Source organism: Phalacrocorax carbo, chromosome Z (genome assembly GCF_963921805.1).
Source record: "Phalacrocorax carbo chromosome Z, bPhaCar2.1, whole genome shotgun sequence".
In the NCBI taxonomy this organism is placed as follows: domain Eukaryota; kingdom Metazoa; phylum Chordata; class Aves; order Suliformes; family Phalacrocoracidae; genus Phalacrocorax; species Phalacrocorax carbo.
In genome coordinates, this window is record NC_087548.1 from 28,726,975 (window position 1) to 28,747,753 (window position 20,779).

At 38.5% G+C, this 20,779-nt stretch overlaps 1 protein-coding gene across 2 annotated transcripts in view; it reads left to right on the forward strand.

The window, feature by feature from the left end:
* Positions 1-20,779, forward strand: part of CERT1 (ceramide transporter 1) — a 74,913-nt gene that overhangs the window by 4,730 nt on the left and 49,404 nt on the right. For both annotated transcript variants that reach the window (XM_064438248.1, XM_064438249.1), the window contains exon 3: positions 18,541-18,657. In XM_064438248.1, the coding sequence (XP_064294318.1) occupies positions 18,541-18,657 (117 nt within the window). The remainder of the gene's footprint in view (positions 1-18,540; positions 18,658-20,779) is intronic.

Sequence of the window (20,779 nt, forward strand, 5' to 3'; positions counted from 1 at the left end):
CTAGGGAAAAAATAGCTGCACTTCTATGTAGCACACAAACTGCTAGAGTAGTAGTGTTAAATCTTACTATTTATGTTCTTATTCCAACTGAATGTGGGTTTTTGTTAAAAACCAAGTTAAGGATGGCACATGAGAACTTTTCTTTCTTGCTAATATTCAGCTTACAAGTAGAATTTTATTACACATGTCTTGGTTTGGAAAAAAAAGACTGGATCAATTGCATCAACTATGAATTTTGGAAAAAGTTTCAGAAGAAAAAGCAGATTTTTACATTTAGATGTCTGACAGGTATTGTAGTAATCTTAATTAAAACAGATTACCTCATTTATTTTAAAACTTTTTAAACTTTTAAAACTTCCTCAATATATTACTTAGGAACATATGGTGTACAACAACAGTCTCTAGGAATTCTGACTTAGGTTTCTTCTGACAGTCTAGTAGTACCAGCCTCTGATCAGGACTTCTAAAAAGGACTCAGGTTCACTAGCAAGGGGCTTAATGTGCCAGCCAGGCAGAGACAGGAAGGTGGGGGCAAGGAGGTAGGCCAAGGGACATCTGGAAATATGCTGCAGAGCACATCTCAGCAGCCTGAATTTCAGGTCTGGTGGCAGAGTGAAAGGTTATAGTGATGCTGCTATTGCTGCCAGAATGTTTTGGTACATTGCACTTGGTGAAGGAAGTTGGTGAGCTTATCTTCCAACTAGGAAGTATGTAACACTGGAACTTCTTAGAGATAACGATGGCTTTTTTCCTTTTCTATCTGGTGTTTTTTACATCTGGAAACTTGAATTGCTGCATTTTTTTCCATTCTTGAGCTTCTTGGGTACATTGAGAAAGAAGCAACAGAGTTGAAGAAAGAATAAAAAGTGGGCATAGGTCTAAAAGTTAATCTGGTATTTTAGTTGTTCCATTTTTGTTCAGGCTCATGCTTTGTGAGTGATATTTGGCAGTTTAATAGTTTGACTGTGGTTTGAGATGGCATCTCTGAAACCTCATAAACTCCTGTTAATTATTTCTAGCTGCAGTAAAGTGGTTGTTGTGGCAGTATTGGAGGTTCAGGAATGCTATTGGATCATTTCAAGACTCTAGGATATAGAAATTTACTTTTCAAGCTGTCATGTGATTATTCCATGTCTTATTTTTCAGAACTTACTCTTCTAAACCAGATTTTTAGCATGACTGCTTCTGGTTAATAGCTGTTTGGTGGAAATTTGAGTATTTTTTTAAACCTATGTTTTCAATAGAAAACTAATTATGCTCAATGATGGTTTAAAATATTCTTCCTGAGGTACATAGTTAATCTTTACTTCTGTGTCCTTTTAATATCTTACTAACTATAAGCTTACTAGTGTGTATTTAAATGCATAGGAGAACACCAGTAGCTGACAAAATAAATGTTGAGATGATAATGTGTGAAAACTACTTTTGCTGCCAGTGGAACCTACCCTTTACTATATGTCTTGTGATTACTTTGGTAGAGAGGGAAAGTCAGATTTCTTAAGAGTTTAATGTTCAGTAGCACTGATTTAATGTAGTTGGGATCTTAATCTTGAATATTTTTTAGCAGTCTTTCACCACACTGCAAGTTTAGTTTTCAATGGTCTTGCTGATCCCAAAGTCAGGCATAGTAACTACCTAACTCCTAACCTGGTGTTTTTCACCAAATTTTCCTTCAGTATAAAGCAGGGCATGAGGAGTGTGAGATGGTGTTGGTGGCTGTAATGTTTCCTTGGTGCTTTTAGGCACTCAGATTAGGTATGCATGTTTGGATCCAGTGGGGTATGTAATGATTTCATGTGTGTAATTAGTGCTGCTACAGTATAGAATGTCCATGTTTTGTTGGCATATAAACATAAATTTGGGAAGCTGCTGTCACTGAGTAGTCTTACTGTATTTCTAGCAATGAAGAGCAGCCTAATGATAAGTCATAGTATTGAGACATGAATGTTGTATTCAGAAAGCTGCAGTTGCTTCTGGTCTTATTTTATCATTCCTATCACACTGGGCAGAGATTGACAGATAATTCTACAGGGATATTTTGTAAGACACTTGTCTCCCCTCTTTATTTAAAGAAAGGAAGTGTTGTTAAATTAGCTTGTTAAAATAGTTTCTTTAGGTGTTTCAAGTGTAGAATTACAATGCTGTTTCTCCAAAACACGTAAGTTCCTGTGACAGTAGTCCTTAATTGAATGAAAAGATGGGATCTGGTTGGACTACTTGCTATATTAACCACTGGACTGAAAAGAGCTGATTTTACTGGAATAGAGGACTAAAGGATGAACATTTATTGTATGCCAACTGGATTACATCAAGTAATGAACTGTTAAGAACTGGCCATGTGAATTAAGTTACGGGGGGGACAATGAAAGTCAACACATGATGGTAACTGAGTTGCTTTCAGCCAGATAAGGAAAAACACCACGAAGTGTTTAATTGCTGTATGGCAGGTTGGAGGCTTGAACTCAAGTTAGAAGGTCTGCTATGTGGTCAAGGGATTGGCAGGAAATGATGGGTATTATAAAAAGTTCATATATACACAGATTTAAGGTTTGTTATATTAATCTAGCCTAACCATCCTAAATTACTGCTGTAGTTGGTTGTCAAAGCCAGATGGCATTTATTAAAGATACTCTTCATTACCTTAAAGTTTTGTAGTTCTTTCATTCCTAAACTCAAACTTTCAGTGGGGACTCCTGTGTACATGATGATGAGTGAATGCTGATGGCAGGCCTGTGGTGGTGGATTTGTGGGATTCAGCTTTGGAATTGGAAGGTCTAGGGTCTGTCATTAAAAGAATAGAAATACTCTGGAGAGCTGCAAGTACAACTTCCAGGCAAACTGACCTTTCAGCTCTACTGTCTTTGCCTTGATTACTATGCCTGCTTGATAGTGCCATTGCTGCTTTTGTACAGACTGACTTGCGCTAGCTCATGCAATCAGTGTTATATATCAAGAATAACATGGTATGCACAGAATAACTTAAGCTGGAAGGGAACTCTCGAGGTCATCTGCTATGCCCCCCCTTCAGGCAGTCTCACAGAAAGGCCAGCACTAATTTAATCCTGGTGGTAATTTATATTAATAGATTTTCCAACCTGTTTACAAATTCTTAAGAACAAAGTGTTTATCTAGGGTTTTTCCAGAAAGGATTTGGCTGGTCTGTAATAGCCCTTCTGCATGTATCTATATAGAGGATCTTGAAAAATGCTTAGAGAAATATCATGCTTGACAAATTTAAAGAATGCTTAAACTCAGTCATGTGTGAACTTTTTATTTTTTTTGTCACTAGGGACGACTACCTATACAGGTAGAGTTCAAAAAGCTTATATTCCAACTTCAGCTTTTGTTCAGATAGGATTGATACTGGCTGTTGTTTTAATCTAGTGGCTGGTCTTCATTTTCCTCTCTGTATGTATTACTGATATAGAAAAACTTCTTGGTTTCTAATTTGGTAGCTTAAACAAGATGGAATAGCTGTGATGCAATGATTTCCTTGGGTTTGATTTTACTGTGATGATGCATGCTCACATCGAAATCTTAATGGAAATGTACTATTGGCTATTAGTCTCTTTCTTTTTATAGAACACTTTGTTATTGTGTCATAAAGAGACATTTAGACAGTTCTGTGGAAATGTCTGGACCAGGATTGAGCAATAAGTTCAATGTGAATAATAGAGATATTTTCAGTTAACTGGGCTGTTTTTATTTTGGTGTCATGTCCCCCCCAAACAGTAATTAGAAATCACTGTTGCTTAATGAAGGCAGTAATTATATTTTATATTAATATTCAAGTTGCAAGCCATTCCCCTTCAGAATGGACTTCTGAAAGGGTACATTTCTTGAATATTTATTGTGAATATCTGGAGCTCAAGGCAGGCAAGAGATAAACTGAAATCTGCCTGAGAGACAGCTTAGTGAATTATCTTAGCTTTTTTTTCTAAATAACAATAAATTGCTATTACGAAGAACTTAGTTAATAAGTTGTGGCCAGTATAACATGTATTAGTTTCAGTTTACGAAAGGAACAAGAGCACTATACATGAAAGAGCTAAACTGCCAGTTTCCAGGTTTAAGCTTCTCATTTCTTTACACATAGTCTAAAGAAAAAGTGAGATAGTTTCAGTAATCAGTCACTAATAATAAAAAACTTACCCCAGTCTTTAAAGATACGGTTAGTTGAGCAGCCACCCTTCCACACTCTAGCAGTATTTCTAGTTTATTTATAGTATGTGCTGGCCACCATTAATAATTGGGCACTTGTGAAGGGAAGTAAAGATTGACATTTTTAAAAATAGATTGACAAGTTAATAGAGGATGCTTATGCGATTGTCAATTTAAACAGGGAAGCTTCCTATGAGATCTTTTTTCACAGAAACTTTAAACTCAATGAATATTTAAGTTTTAGAATAAAGATGTGTATTTTTAGTTGAAGGAAATGTCAGTAGTAGGCAAATACTCTTAGCAGTATTGTTTAAATCATTTTTGGCATGAAGAATTGTCTTGCAAAACAGACTCAAACTTACCTTGATGTTAACAGTACATTGGCGTGTTTCTTTTAAATTATATAAAATGTGAAATCTAACAGTATTTCAGAAGCAGTTGGATTGTTAGTGTATAGAAGTGGACCCACTTGGAAGACTAATGTGGGTAAACTTTGGAACTGCTTTTTTCTAGCTACTGCTCTGAACTTTGATCTTGCTAACAGACCTGCTTATGATAAGAGAAGAATGATGTAATGGCAGCTTTTATTGACTGATAGGTTTGATTCAGTCTGTTGCCAGTTAAGTTGAATGTGAACTGGGAGCTTTTAGTTGGTGAAAGTTTTTATTAAAAAAGCTAAGCTATAAATCCATGCCCTGGACAGAAATACTGTAGCAGTATACTTGTAATAATTGCTAATTGCATTGGAAAATATTGTTTTCCAACCTCAGACTATTGAAAAAAATCTGTTTTAGTATGAAGTGATGAGCTTTTAATTAAATAATTCATTTTCAGTAATTTGATAAAGTGCTTAGTCAGCCTTAATTGCTACTAAAAAGATGACCTGAGTAAACTAAGACATAGAATGCAAGTCCTAGCTAGATTGGGGTTTATTAGTGGTGATTAGTACTTTTACACATGGCAATTAGTACTTTTAGGCTTTGGTGTGTGCCTTAAATAATCAAGTAGCTAAATCCAGACTAGTAGAAAATTTTGGCTAAGTGGGAGACAAGCCTGAAGGGATATTCTAGACAGAGGCAAGTGTGGTCAGGAATGCTTACTCATATGTGAAAGGCCTGAAGCGATTGTATTCTGGAGTGGAAAATGGCAAAGAGCAACAGGAGAGTGAGGGAGAGAGTTGATGTCTAGGAGATAATGACACTGGGCCAGTGCTGGTGCAGCAGGCAGAAGTTGCTTGGAACATGGGATTCTCCCGGGTAGTTACTTTTAGCATTCACATCCTCTGTAGAAATTTGTATGTCTTTGGGTTATTTGGACCAGCAGTGGTTGGGTTGATGTTCAAAGTGAAAACCATCAGAATGTGGCCCTGTATTTATCAAAGTGCTCTAGATTGCTAATATCCTTAGCAAGCAAAAAGCAATTATTTGGCAGGGTACAGAAATAGAAGATTTCTTCTTTAATATGTATTGAGGAAATTAAGTCAGAAGTGGAAAAATATGCATCCAGACCAGCTCAAGTGAGACGGTTATTCATATTATGATGAAGAATTCCATAATTATTAAGATGTGAAAAAAATCAGCAATGTGTGTTAACCAAATATTTTAGGATTACTTAATATTGCTGAAGAATTTAGCTTTAGTACTTAAATATCATAATGAGTTACCACACACTTGAAATTAGGCCTGTAATCCAACAGTACTTCTGTCAACTTTCTATTATCAGTTAGAATATCATTTCTTCCGCTTGACTTTTTTGAGAATTATTTAAGTTTTAACAGTGTTCATGATTTGACATCCACTTCAGGATCACAATTCCTGTTCATGGTTTATATCGGAGCATTTTCATGCTGTGGAGCATTTCTCATGGATGCCTTAAATAATTCCAGTGTTTGCATTTGGTATTAAAGCTATGATTTTATACCTCAGCAAATTTTTCTGTGGTATTTTCAATCCTTATTCTTGCTCAGCATGAATTCCTGTGCATCTTCATGTGATTGATTTATAGTTGATTTATAGTTCATGGATATGATTGGTTCATATGTCACCCTCCTCTGGGTTTGTAGTGTTGCTCAACAGTGCTGCTAGGCAACCTGCTGCTGATTATCTGATCTGTCTTGTGGTAGCCATTAATGACACTTTAAACATCTCTATTGAGGATTTCTATAATACCAGTCCTCACTTTCTGATATGCATTCCTAATATGCTAAGTAAAAAGGTCAGAATACTCTTTTTTTAATCAACTAATATGCAGCTGCACCAAGTCATCTCCTGTTGGGCTGCGTCCTGAAGTTGCTGACTTACCAGCCTTTTGCTTCTGCTGATATGCTCACAATAGTTCACAGAATAGTTCACAGAAGACTACTTGAGTGTTTCTGCTTCTCCCAGTTCATCTTTTTGCCCTCTCCTTCAGGCATATATTTCACTTGCTGCTTTAGCCATGTTCCTCATGAATTCTAGTCAATGTGGATTAGTTGACTGAAGTGGCTGACTTCAGCCACTTCTTAGTCTGCTTGGTGTGTCTTTCCACTCAGTTGAAGTCCACCATTCCTCAGTTAAAAGGACCAGTTGGAACAGAACTTGCTACCCCATGTCTCCAGGAGCTTAACCCAGGTTGTATTGTGACTAATATCTAATACCTTCTTAGAGCTCTTTCAGTTGCTCTCTTTCAAGACGAAAAGTTGCTCTTTTTCTTAAGCCCTCTTTTTAAGCCCTTTCACAACTAAATATGTGTGCATATATAGACATATGTATACACAAATATAATTATCAATTAATAATTATCAAGGAGTTAGAGCTGGCTGTGATGGGAGAATTTAGACTGACAGATCAGGTCAATTTTAAACTTGAATGAAAGCTTTTAGGCTGACATTGATTAGTAACATGCCTTGCGCTTAAAATTAGTTCTTACATATTGTTAATTATAGTAATAACTATACATTAGCTCTTACACACTAACCATTATCATTATGTATTCAAAGCAGTCAGTCTTGTATCTGACTTACATCCTAAATTGGCTATAAGTATGCAGTACCACATAGCCAGTACCATATAGCTGGCCTGATATTTTTGTCCTTGTGGTCCTAGTTGCTAAGGTCAGGGTGACCTGATTGAAGAACTCGTCAATAAGAGGTGGGGGGAGGTGGATGACAGGACAGGGACAGAACTGAAGTAGCTGTTGTCTTTTGCTAATCCACCCCCTTTCCATAAAGGAGCTTTTATAACCACCTTTTATAAAATGATTGAGGCCTCCAGTCCTGGATTGCATGTGGTGTGATGCCAGGGAGGTGTTACTTTTCCAAGCTGCAGCAGGTGCCTCACCATGTTGCTCGGCTTTGTGTAGCTGCTGCTACTTAGAACCTTCCCAGCTCTGGAGGTTACACTTTTTCACTGACCAGTAACTGACCATAACTGAGTTGTTTATGATTCTGTGTCCTCTGCTTTTAGTCTGTGTCCATATTTTCAAGGCCTTTGGTCTCATGCTTAAATTGTACATCATAACAAGAAACACCTGGTACTAAGGCCTAGTTCAGAGAGCCGGTTTTCATAACAAGTTTATTATGAGCTGTACAGATAAGAACTGGGGCATTGCATAGTTAGCATAAGACCTGTTGCTAGTAATGTTAATACTGCATTTATAGAAATCGTTATACAGTTGTACTGTAAGTTGCGTATGTTTGGATTCATACCAAGCTAATCGTGAGTCTTCGTGTGCTGCTTTCACAGGTACAGCAGGCCTCTGCTTTAGCTGCAGCTCTGCTGGTTTCATAGGATGGGAACTCTGTTCCCATTACTGTCAGTCAAAGTCCACGGTGCTCTACTCTTTCTGCCAGCTCAACGTAGTGCTGCAAAGCATGGCTTTTCTCTTAGGACAGAATGTTGTCTGGGTGTTGCATCATGGTTTTATTGTGAAGTCCATATTGTACTGTTGCTGCTGGTGTATGTACACTTTTGGGTCTTCCATGGCATGCCGCAGTGTATAGTATGAGATAAAACAAAGCTAATCAATACAGAAATAGTGATTTTAGGGGTGTAGCAGTGTATATGTGATTCCTGCTCCTATTTTTAAAAGATTATTTTTGTAGGACAGTTAAAGTGACACACAGGGTTTCTGCATTCTCTGAAGTTGATGTGAAGTTGCCTTGCTTCCTGCCTGATTAATAACTCTAGCTTTATGCTGTGTATGACGGGATTCCTAATGAGTTTAACGTGGTGATTTCAAATCAATTCTAAGCTGATATTTTTCCAGAATGAGTAATTCTGACTTTTTCCATGGCTGATACATGATGTCAGTGGATAATGCAAACATTTCACTCCTAATGGATGCATGGGAAGCATCATATGCATTTTTCTGCAGGGGCCTCAGTTCTCTGGCTTGGTTCCCATCAAAGTGACAACATGTACACTTCCATTTCCAGTATCTCATATCCTAGAGTCATTAACTGATAGTTAGCTCTAAAGGCAAGTCGTTATGACTTCAGTGAAGTTTAGAATTTTTAGACTCTGTTCAGACAGGACAGACCAATTAGTTGTATCCTGATTTCTCATGGTGCATATCTAAATCTGTTAATATGCCATCTGTAATCCATGGAGCTCTTACACAGCATATCCACAGTGACTAGTATATCACTTAGACAATGGCTGTGTGCACATGCTGTTTTACAATTACTTCAGTCTTGCCTTCATTTCTTCTAACAGTGCCATTCCATGTCTTTGACCAAAGTTTAGCTCATATTTCAAGTGCGTGTTTCTTATACCCTAGCTCTTGCTGTTACAAGTAATTGGTTTTCAGTAGGCAGTTGGGAATAGCATGTGTCAGAGGTGTGCCTGCATATAAACCAATACAGCATGACTCGATACTACATAGTACATCCACATTATTAGCACAGAGGTAATTGGATAAACTATTAGTTTACAAATTGGGTACTGTAAGACTCTAGGATAGTTGATTCCCCACAAAAAAAAAGTAAAAATTACTTTTATATGATAAATCCTGCATCTGAACTTCTCTGGGTGTGCAGAAAACCAGATTGACCAGATTTGCTCTTGAGAACTGTAGGTTTCAAATTTTACATGTGGCTTCACTGCTAAAGTAACACATAAAAAAGATACTTGTTCCAGACTTAAAAAGGTGAATCTCAGATGAGAAGGCTTCTTTGCAGTGGATTAAACCAAGCTAATTTTGAAGTTTGCATAGTGTGCTAACAAGTTAATATTAAATTCTTCTTAGCTTGCTTCTGCTTTCCTGGGTGCAGTGGGCTCTCTACTTCAGCTAGGTTTTGGAAAGATAATTATAATTTAAAAGAAAAAGCAGCGTTGAAAGGCATTTTGAAGGGCAAACACCCTAACCTAAGACCTAAGTGAAATATTTGGGTAGTAGCAAAGAATGTAAAAATATTTAATAGGTTTTTATATTTTTATGCCTATTATCTTGATAACATTTTTCTACATATGTAAATGTGCCATTATGCGAAAGGTTTCTGATGCAGTAATAATTAGATGTCCCATGTTTTGCCAGCTAAAAGGATCATCACTGTTTCAGTAGGCATAAAGCTGTCTTGTTTACTTGCTTGTTTACAATAAGGTTTTCCTATATCATGTTAAAAAACAAACAAAAAACCACAGCCAGCTGATGTAACTAAAAAGTGGGTCTGTATTGCTTAACAGCAGCAAGGAAAGACAAGACATCATAGTCCAATGTTTCTGTTAGGTTTTGCCTGGATTTTGGAGGTTAGAAAGGGAAACTAGAATTCATTGTTGTGAATTTTGGCTGACCCTAATTACCCAGGTTTGTGGATCTACTGGGATTTTGCTTCAGGGCGGGGGGTGGCGGGAGGGGGGCCAGTGGCAATGTTACAAATAAAGTGAATTAGAACTTGCAACATCTCTTGGGTTTTCAGTACATTTTCAATAAAATGTATTATAAACAATGAAGTATAATGCTTTCTCTAAGTTGCCCCACCCTGAGACTTAGATCCAGGATGTTATTAAAAACCCTGCAAAATTAATGACTTTATTTAGTAACTTTTAGTAATGTTTATACTTCCAAAGCCATGTGTCTTCAAAAATAACTCATAGAGACAAAAGGATCTTCGTGGACTTTTGTAATTGTAGTGGGTGTCCATGGTAAGGGTGGGGGCTACCAGGTGGCCTCTGCCAGGGGAGTTTGGGCTGCCCTGCACCAGACATGGCTGCTTCCAGCTGGCTCCAGCAGACCCACTGCAGGATATGGCTGAGCCCCGTAGCCACCGTGTTGACACCTCGAGATAGACATAGTTAAAGGGCAGAAATGCTGCTCAGCAGCATGTGGGAAAGAGAAGAGTGAAGAAGTGTGAGAAACAGCCCTGCAAGCACCGAGGTGAGAGCGCAAGGAGGAGGCGGTGCACCAGGCACAGAGCAGAGATCTCCTGCAGCCCATGGAGGAGAGCACTGCACAGCAGGCATTTCCCTGCAGCCTGTGGAGAGACCATGCTGGAGCAGGTTTATCTTGAAGGACTGCAGCCATGAAGGTGGTCTGCGCTGGAGCCGGGGAAGAGTGTGAGGAAGGAAGAGCAGTCTTAGTGTTATGAACTGGCTGCAGCCTGTGCCTGTGTGTTTAGTTTTGTCTTTGTTTCTCACCATCTGACTCTTAACTGACAATAAATTAATTTTCACCCAGTCAAGTCTGTTTTGCCCATGATGGCAGCAGATAAGTGGTCTCCCTGTCTTTATCTTGACCCATGAGCTTTTCATCGTATTTTCTTCCCCTGTACAGCTGAGGAAAGAAGGTGAGAAAGCAGCTGGGTGGGGTCTGGCAGCCAGCCATGGTCAAGTCACCACAGTAATTTAGAGAGTTGTTATAGACATAGCATGTGATTGATGTAGTTGTTGGAAAGAGAAAGAACGGCCGAGGATTGTTCCTAAGCAGAGGGAGGATTTTGCTGTGTGTACTCAAACTTTGGAAAAGGAGGAAATCTCTAAAGGAAAATACAGTGATAATACCCATTCAGATGAAATAATGTAAAGGAAGTATACAAGGAGGGATGGACCATTTGGAATAGCAGTGTTCAGGTTTTATTCTGAAAACTGAGCAGTGGCTCCAGAAAGAAATACACTAACTTGCCTAAATACTTCTCTATAGTATTTAATATGGCACAAAAGACCATGTTTTTAGACCTACTTTGTCTGGTAAAATTCTTACCAAGCACAGTATTAATTGGTAAAAAATATTTTGATTCAGCTGATTGAGAGGATTTTTCTATTGATTTTAAGTACTATTCACCATATAACTTTAAAATTATGTCTGTGGTACTTCATTTCACTCTTTTCTGTTCGGTAGTTTTCATAAGTTAACATGTTTTCAGCCATTTTAGATTTTGTAGGGAGGGGACATAATTCCTTTACAGTTTGGATCTGTCATGAATTAAATGGTTTAGAAAAATTATTTTAAGATGTGCACTTTTTGAAACTTGGCTGAGGTTTTTCACTTGCTTTTCTTTTTTTCCTAGCTGAATAATCACAGCCTTTGCCAACTCCAAACTGGTTTTACATGGGAGCTGAAATGCAGTTTTCATGTGTACTTTTACAATTAATTCCTTCAATCATAAAGCACAAATCTTAAAGTAAACTTCTTATCTTTGGGTTTTTGTTAGCAGTTCAAAATAAGTACATATAGAAAGCATTGGTGTAACTTCTCCTTCCTGGCATCAGATAGGTTCTTTTTTTGATTTGCTCCCGCAGTCAAAATACACACTTGGGTGTTAGTCTCATTCCTCAATAAGTGCAATGTTTTCCTTATTTTGATACATGCTGCTTACTGAAAATGGTGGAGACTTTTTAATTTTCATTTTAATGTTGTTACCTGTTACTTTACATTGCTTTCACTGGCTTCCCCTTTTCCTGTGGCATCAGTTAAGCTACTTTTTAAGGTCCTCAGCATTGTATTTGTATAGCTCACCATATAAGGTGTTATGCCTTCTCTCTGTTTAACAAGGAATAGTGTTTTCCTCTATTGCTACCTAAATTATCAAATACTCCCCCTTTGTCCAGCCTGCTGCCTCCTGTTGTGAGGAGGTTCTCTTGTTTGTCTGTGAATGCAGTCCTCTTTAGAACATCTGTCTGTTTCAAGAGTAGTGCCATATTATAGATGCAATTTAGTGTATTCTGATAATTGCTTGTCCCCCCTCTATCCTTTCTTGTCCTATACATACTGTCCTGGAATGATTGTCTGGATATCCTGTTGGAAACTAGAGAGAATAGAGGGGGTTTTGGCATTTGGATGAACACATCCATGTCCAGAACCTATTGAATGACCTATGAGAGCGTATAGACAGATCTGTAGATCTTGTTATGTGGTAACTGTTCTGAACTCCTTTGTTTGTGGAGGAAGTGGTAGTTTGTTCAGGTACTGTGTAATTGGAGGACTTCAGGAAGTTGCAGAATGGTGCAGAAGAGACACTTTCCTGAAATCCATGGGGATGGTGGAAAAACTAATCCACAAACCAGTGGATAAATTGTACTTTGCATTGTAGGAAAGTGGCACCATTCATGTGGGAAATGGTGGTGTATTTGGCTCTGAGCTGGCAAACATTGTTATGATAAACTGGCTTGCATATGATTTTCCAGCGTATAACTTCCTGTCCATTTTCTAAGAGGTGTTTAAGTTGCAATTGGTGGAGACTACTGTAATCTTTAAAAGACTTTTTTGGGCATGTAAATGTGAAGATGCTTGAAGATAGACACCAGAGTTGTAAAGTGGTATTCTGGAACTGTCCCATCAGATGAAGCAAAAGACAAAATGCACCAATTTGTATTCTGAGTGGAGGAGAAGTGATCTTGGGGTGTTTTGTCCCTATACTCATCCTACTTGCAAAAAAAAAAATGCATAAACATGGGTTTACAGGATTTGCATTGGCGGAATATATGCAAAACATTTTACATTTATATAGGAAGAATAATCTTATGTTAAGTCAGTTTTACTTATCTAAGGCATTTCTTTTTTAAAAAGCTGAAAATTAGCATTTGTCATAGCTTTAGATATTCTGATATAAGGCATATAAGTTTAGGCCATTTTTAAAGAAAAACCTTTCAGTTTGATTACAAAAATTTTAAATAATTTTTCTCAATTTTCACTTAAGTATCATTTGACTGACACCATCCTCAAGCCTACCTGGAAAAAAGAATGAGAAGTTCTGTTAACTTGCTTTGGGCTGCACTAAGAGAAGCGGGGGGTAAACGTCAAGTTTCATGGTTTAACTTTAAGCTACTACTAAAGTCTTTGCTAATGATTGAAAGCTAACTGATCATTAGAGGAATTCAGATAATTTGAGCTTTTCCCTTAAGAGGATTTTGTGAAACCTAATTAAGTAAACCAAAATGCATCGCCTTACAAAGTGCCTTTTTAAAGCAATGATTTCTTACAATTTTTCAGTAGTTTTAGTAGAGGGAATAAAACAGTACATCATATTTGCCTTCATGATAAAATTATCTAAACTAAAGAATCGTGGTTCTGTTTTCCTGTAGGCCTCTACTGTTTGTTTTGCATCCTAGTGCCCTGCTCAGTATTTTCTTAATACAAAAAACCTTCAAAATTTTAAAATAAAGTAACTGTAGATAAGCTTTAGTTCTGCAACGGGAATAGCAGCACAGGCACACTTTAATAGTTGTGATGTGCAGACATGAGCTGGATCTACTATGAACTGCCCCATCTTTCCTCTGTAGGGAAAAGAAGACATACCATTTAGAGTAGTGAAAGAGCAAGCAAAAGCTTCTTCATTCGAGTTGGGTGGGTGTTTTCCCCCCATACAGTACACTTGAAGGTTATGAAGTATATGAAAACACTTAAGCTTCTGTGTGTGATTTGCTTATGCCTTAAGCACTTGAACTGTTTCATGAATACCTCAGGCTTGAGAGCTATATAGCAGGAAGGATTTTTGTGGCAATGCAGACAGTCATGACTCATGAGACCCGAGCTGGCTACGGACTTCCTCAGTGACTGTAGCCAAGTAAATGTTTCTTCATATAAACTGTTCTGCTGGTTCAGAATTTAAGAGCTAGTGTCGGTTGGTTTTATGCATAAAGGTCTGGGGCACTTCAACACTTGCAATTTCCTTTATTTCGGCAGGATTCTCTTGCAGGTGCCTTGGAAGAAGGCTTAGGAGGCATACAGAAAGGGTGTTGGGGATGCTGGAAGGCTATTTCTTGCAGCATATTCTTGCGTGGAATTATGATTTAGGTGCTTGGTAGGTTTTTTTTGTTTGTGTTTTTTTTTTTATTTTATGCTGACTCTAGAAGGAGCACTTGGTGCAGGCTCAGGCTGCTTCTGCCACAGACTCCTGGTCTGCCCAGCTCACCTAAAAATGAAGATGAAATGTGAACTCATTCCTGGTTATGAAAAGGGTTAATAGACAACACCTTGATTTGTCGTGTGTTAAGAAAAGAACAGGTAACGTGACTATTTTCTCTTGGTAAAATGCATATTAGAGAACTTGCCTTTCATGTTCAGTTAATTCAGGGTTCTTACGGTACAGCCTGTCTTTGGAAAAAAAAGAAGAGGGAAAGGGAGAGAAATAATGGGCTTGACTGCAGTTGCCAAAAAATATGGAAAATAGGCAATTAATAAGTACTATAAAATGATAATTAGGTAATATGCATGTGTCAAGAGCAAATCATGTATCACCTGCCTGACTTCGCATTGAAGTAGTATTTAGCCTTGTTAGTGGGTATTTGTCACCTTTAACCAACTTGTCTAACAGGACCTCCTGATAAGCTAGCTGCTTTGTAACATGAAACTGCAGAGTGAGCTGCGTATAACCCTAGACCTGTTTTTTTGGATAGGCTAGTCTCTTAACTGTAGGTAATGCAGAAGTATGCATGTAGTGAATGGCCCAGAAAAGTGTTTAAAGGTTTCAGCTAGACCTCAAGGAAGACATTTTCACTCCCTGTCTCAGCAACAAGGCATAGATTCTCAAATATATTAAAACTTGCTATGTGAGGAAAGGGCAGAGAGGTCTTAAATCATACTAGAATATGTTTAGGTTAGAAATGGGGGTGGGGGAAAACAAGGATGATGTGCACTGGACCAAGATGTGTATAGAAGTGTGGAGTCAGTAGTACTGCAGGCTTTTAAGATTAATTTTGGCAAGTTTTTCTAACTGCATGTCATGTAATTGCTTTTAACTCTTCCCTAGAGCTTCAGAGAGATTGAGCAGAGGAATGCTGTGACAGCAGGAAGAACTTTGATCCCTTCTTGTACACTTGCATTTTGGATGCTTTTGGGGACAATATTCCATTGTTGATGTGACCCCTACCACATGGCTAAAGGAGGGTCTGGGAGACAGGTAGCTGGCATATAAGCCTGACACATCAATGTGGTAGGTTTGCTACCCTAAAGCAGATAAACATCTATCTTATATATTGTAATAATAATGTAGCAAATGAAGTCTGAAGAAGAGGGGCCTTGACTAGAGGACTTCATGTCCTGTATTGGGTTTATGTGGCAAGGTATTGGTAGCAGTGGTGACAGGTGGCTTCTGTGAGAAGCTGCCAGAAGCTGTCTCCGTATCTGACAGAGCCAGTTTTAGCCAGCTCGAAGACAGACCCGTGGGTGGCCAAAACTGAGCTTATCAGTGACAATGGTAGTGCCTCAACATATTTAAGAAAGGGTAAAAAACTGCTGCACAACAGCAGCTGGAAGGAGTGAGACTCTGAGAAACAACTCTGCAGACACCAAGGTCAGTGGAGAAGGAGGAGGAGGTGCTCCAGATGCTGGAGTAGAGATTCCCCTGCAGCTTGTGCTGAAGACCATGGTGAGGCCGGCTGTCCCCCTGCAGCCTGTGGAGGTCCATGGTGGAGCAGATACCCACCTGCAGCCTGCGGAGGACCCCATGCCTGAGCAGGTGAATGACTAAAAGATTCTGTGACCCTGTGGAGAGCCTGCACTGGAGCAGGCTCCTGGCAGGACCGCTGGAGAGAGTGGCCCATGCAGGAGCAGGTTTGCTGGTAGGACTTGTGACCCTGTGGAAGGGACTCACGCTGGAGCAGTTCATGAAGGACTCTGGCCTGTGGGAAGGACTCATGTTGCGGAGGTTAGTGGAGGACTCTTTCCTGTGGGAGGGACCCTACACTGGAGCAGGGGAAGAGCGGGAGGAAGGAGTGTCAGAGTCAGTGTATGATGGACTCTCCACAACCCCTATTCCCTGTCCCCCTGTGCCACTCAGGGAGAGGAGGTAGAGAAATTAGGAGTAAAGTTGAGCCTGGGAAGAAGGGAGGGGGGAAGGTGGCTTTAGTTTTGTTCCTATTTCTCATTATCCTACTCTGACATAGAATGGCAATAAGTTGCATTAATTTCCCTGAGTGATGTCAGTGTTGCCCATTATGGCAATTGCTGAGTAATCTCTCCCTGTTCTTATATCTACCCATGAGCCTTTTGTTGTGTTTTCTCTCCTCTGTCCCCCTGAGGAGGAGGAAGTGATGGAGTGGCTTGGTGGGCACCTGGAGTCCAGCCAAGGTCAACCCACCGCATGTCCCTTCTTACACCTCTGTTATGTGGTTCAGTGAAGGCAAAGCAATATATAGAACTGGTTTGAAAGTTGTTTGTATTTAAATTGAGATGATCAGGTACTAAGTAATTAGTATCTGCAGTTGATTGACTTCTCAGTTGCTGGGATTTTTTTTCTGTGGGAAGTTTAAATTTCTTTAAATGAAATTTAGGTTCCAGTACTTGACTGAATATGTGAAGCTTTAAAAAAAAACAAACAACCCACCACTGAACCTTCACGTACTTTTATTAAACTCTGGTAGTTTGGCTTCTGTTGCACTTCTTCCTTAGTATATTTAAACAAGAAAGATTGTGTTATGTGTAAGTAGCTTCTGATTTCCAGATCCCTTGAACATAATTCTTACTGACACTGGACTGTTGTGTGTGAGAACAAATGAGACTTGCTTCTAAGTTTACTTTTGTGGAGTGTTTCACAAGTGACCCACAGTGCTTTAGCTGTCTGAAAGATTAATGTATTCACAGAGTAGTTCCTATATTGTAAAGGATATTACTAACATGGGTAGACATGTCTTTAGCATCTGGAATCAATAATTGAGGTCCTTATCTCCATGTTCCAGTATTTAAAGGGTGACTACAAAGAAGACTCCCTTTTCACAGGAGTCACATGGAAAAGACAAGGGGTAATGGGTACAAGTTACTCCTGGGTAGATTCCTATTGGACACAGGAGGGGAATTTTTCACAATGAGAACAATCAGCCACTGGAATAATCTCCCCAGGGAGGTGGTGGATTCCCCAACACTGGGCACTTTTAAGACTCAGCAGGAGAGGGTGCTGGGCCATCTTGTCTGGACTGTGCTTTTACCACAAAAGGTTGGACCAGCTGATCCTTGACATCCCTTCACACCTGGTATGCTATGATTCAGATTGTGTTGTTTGCCTTAACCTTAGAGCCTGTTAGCTTCTTACGGTTATTTGCATGTGTAACTTCTCTTTGTATTCAAATTCAGAAAGGTGTTCAGCTGTACCTGTGATAAGTTTCTCTAAGAACAGTTTTCAAGGGGTGGGTGGGGGTGTATGTTGTGCTCAGTTGGATGTTTGCTAAGGAGTAGCTTTGAACTGCTAGTGTCAAGGCACAGGGCAGATGAGATCACTGGTTTGTTTCCTGGTTTTCCTCACCAGCTTAACTGCTGTAAAAGCTTTTTAATGCAAGTAAAAGCTTTTTAGTATTTGAGGCATATGGACTGAAGGTTAGATGCATTTGAGTGGTGATACTGGAAAGGATTGCATGTTGCTCCCAATTACCTGAGAATGCTGTCTTAGATTGTGAAAATAGTTGAGGCAGAGGGTGCCACAGCTTCCTTTAGTTCCTGCTCTTCCTGTCATTTTGCTATAGTCTGCTTTTATGGTTCTATCCTGGTGCTTTTTGCTTTGACATATGTATTCCTTCCATCTAAAATCAATACTGATAGCAATAACCTTAATTATTTTTTCGTGCTTTGAAATGTAAAAAATATATACAGATATATAATCTATATATATAATCTATATATTAAAAATATATATAGATAGATGTCGGCTGTGTCCGATAGTTATTTTGCCGAATGATTTGTTTTGAAGATGAAGCTTTGGTCAAGGTTTGTGTGGAACTTTTCGTGACAAATTTATGTAATAAGAATGTATTAAACAGACTTTCTATTTCAGAAGACTGGCATTTTTCATTATTAGAGTGTATGTTTATTACTTGAGACAGCTGAGTAAAATGGAATTTAGAATTTAAAATGGAATTTATCAAGACAATATATACCATGTTTTCTAGCTACAATGTTTTAAAGTGTCAAAATAATTTGTGAGGTATTGTTGATCAGGTTGCTAATTTTAGCTAATCTTACACTCTTCTGTCACAGCCCCATGACTTTGACGAATGCAGATTTGATATTAGCGTAAACGATAGTGTTTGGTACCTCCGAGCTCAGGACCCAGACCACAGACAACAGTGGATAGATGCAATAGAGCAACACAAGGTATGTTTTTTTTCCTGATTTCCTTTCTCACTCCCTTGTTAGATCTTGCAGTGCTTGCGGAAAGTTGTAAACTTCCCTGTACGGTCATTAAAGTACTCAAGGAACTTATGATAGGTAGAAGCTACAAGATTGAAGCTGCATGTTAAATATGTTTCAAAGGAATTTATTTGCTTGTTCTTTATAGATAAGAGTTTAAAGAGCTGGGAGCTAACAATTATGAACCTTTCTTGAGCTTTCTAGCTTGAAAAAAAAAAAGCTTGCATTATGTTTGAGTGACTTTTTATTGGTTTTGCCCATCCTCTCTCGCTGATTATTGAATTGTTTATCTGTCCTAGATGTTAAACTTGTTAGTTCTCCTAGGTTATCATCCTGGTTTTAGGCTCCTCTCTTTCATCATTTGGCTGCTTTTACTGTATCTGATTACTGGCTTTTGTCTGCTTATCTTAAGTCCGTACTCTTCATCAGCATTTTGGTTCATCTTTCCTGATCTATTCCTTATGCCTTCCAGTGAACTCAGTTTTACCTAAAGGGCTTGAAGGTCAGGTATTTTTGAAGTACGTAGCATGCAAAACATTAATTATGTTTTCAGGTATAAGATAGGCACTGCCCAAAGGGATTGAGTTTAACTAAAATACCTAGCGCAATGCAACTTCTGCATCTGGGTTATGCAGGTGTTAAAGGAATACAACTTAAAATAGATATCTAAGTAGGTATTTTTACCTTCAGCTTCTTGAAGTATTGCTTATATAAGTACTGTGTATAATTAGGAAGTTTCTCCTTTTATTGGGCAATCCTTACAATAAGCACTACATGCTTTTAAATGTAAAGTGCTGCCTTTTGATAATTGTTCCCTAAAAAAATGTTCTCAAGTATTAGTCCATTTATAGCTTGGCCTTTTGCCTTCACTTTGATACAGAGGTAACAATTTTGTATGTTTTAATAAGTTGCAAAATGATGCTTCTTTTCTATAGTCTAGTGAAAAAACTACAAAGTTAACAATGGAGTATTCTTGAGACAAGAATACCATAGTTTTACTATTGCAATACCTGAGAGAAATGTCTCAAGAGGATCACTGAACAAGTTGCTAGATTACACATCCATAGAGCTGGCATTTCAAAAACTTACAGGCATGGCAGTCTTCAGGTATGGGATCGTGGGGATGTGGAACTTGATAACCCAGGGCTACAATTCAGACTAGGTTTGGTGAGTGTTTTAGCTGGTGAAGTGCAGAACTTAACCTGAAGTCTGGATAAGCAGAAATCTGGGCTGTGTCTTTGCATGCTGCCATGCAGGAATGAATGAGAGGAAAAAACCCAAATCCTCTCTTAAACTCTGCTCTGCACAACCTCAAAGGGAAGTATTTTTCATGCTGCTGTTTTCCACTCTTCTAAGGCTGTCCTTAGCTGTTGCTGAGTTCTGAGCTGACAATTTTATACAAACACCTATTCATAATATGGAAGTATTGAGTGGTAATAGTTTGTCATTGTGTATGTAAATTTGGAATTGTTTCTCTGTCACAAACATAAAAATCTTCTGTTTATCAACACGTAATTTTCGTCTCCTGCATAACTGCCCAGCCCCTACCATGAGGTATCTGTTTGCTTTTCTTCTGTCTAGTAGTACTGGTAAACTTAAGTCATCTTATTCAGCCTCCTTTTCAGATCATAAATGAGTGTTGAGGAGCATGAGTTCTAGCTTCCAAAACTGAGCTCCCTTTGTGAAGAGCCTGATTAATTATGCAGTTTTTCCACTTTCAAAAAAAGGCTTATTTAAATATTTCTGTTTGGATGGCTTAAACATCCATGCTTTGCAAGAAATGGGTGGTTCTTTAAAAAAAAAAAAATTATACCAGACCCCTGTCTTCACATTTAAAGGAGTGGAATGAGACATTTCTAGGATAATTCCACTAACCAATTTTTAAAGTAGGTACTTAAAGTTAGTATTGGGATGGGGGTAATGAGTGCTTTTTCTATTATTTTGTTGAAGTTATTGTTCTACTCATTACTAAAAGAGTGAGTCGTGTTCTAGAATGTTATATAAACTGAAGAAAACCAGGCCTACAGGTAGGAATTGGAAATAATTCTTTCTGTATATGCTGAATGACAAGAAATAGTTCAGTTTG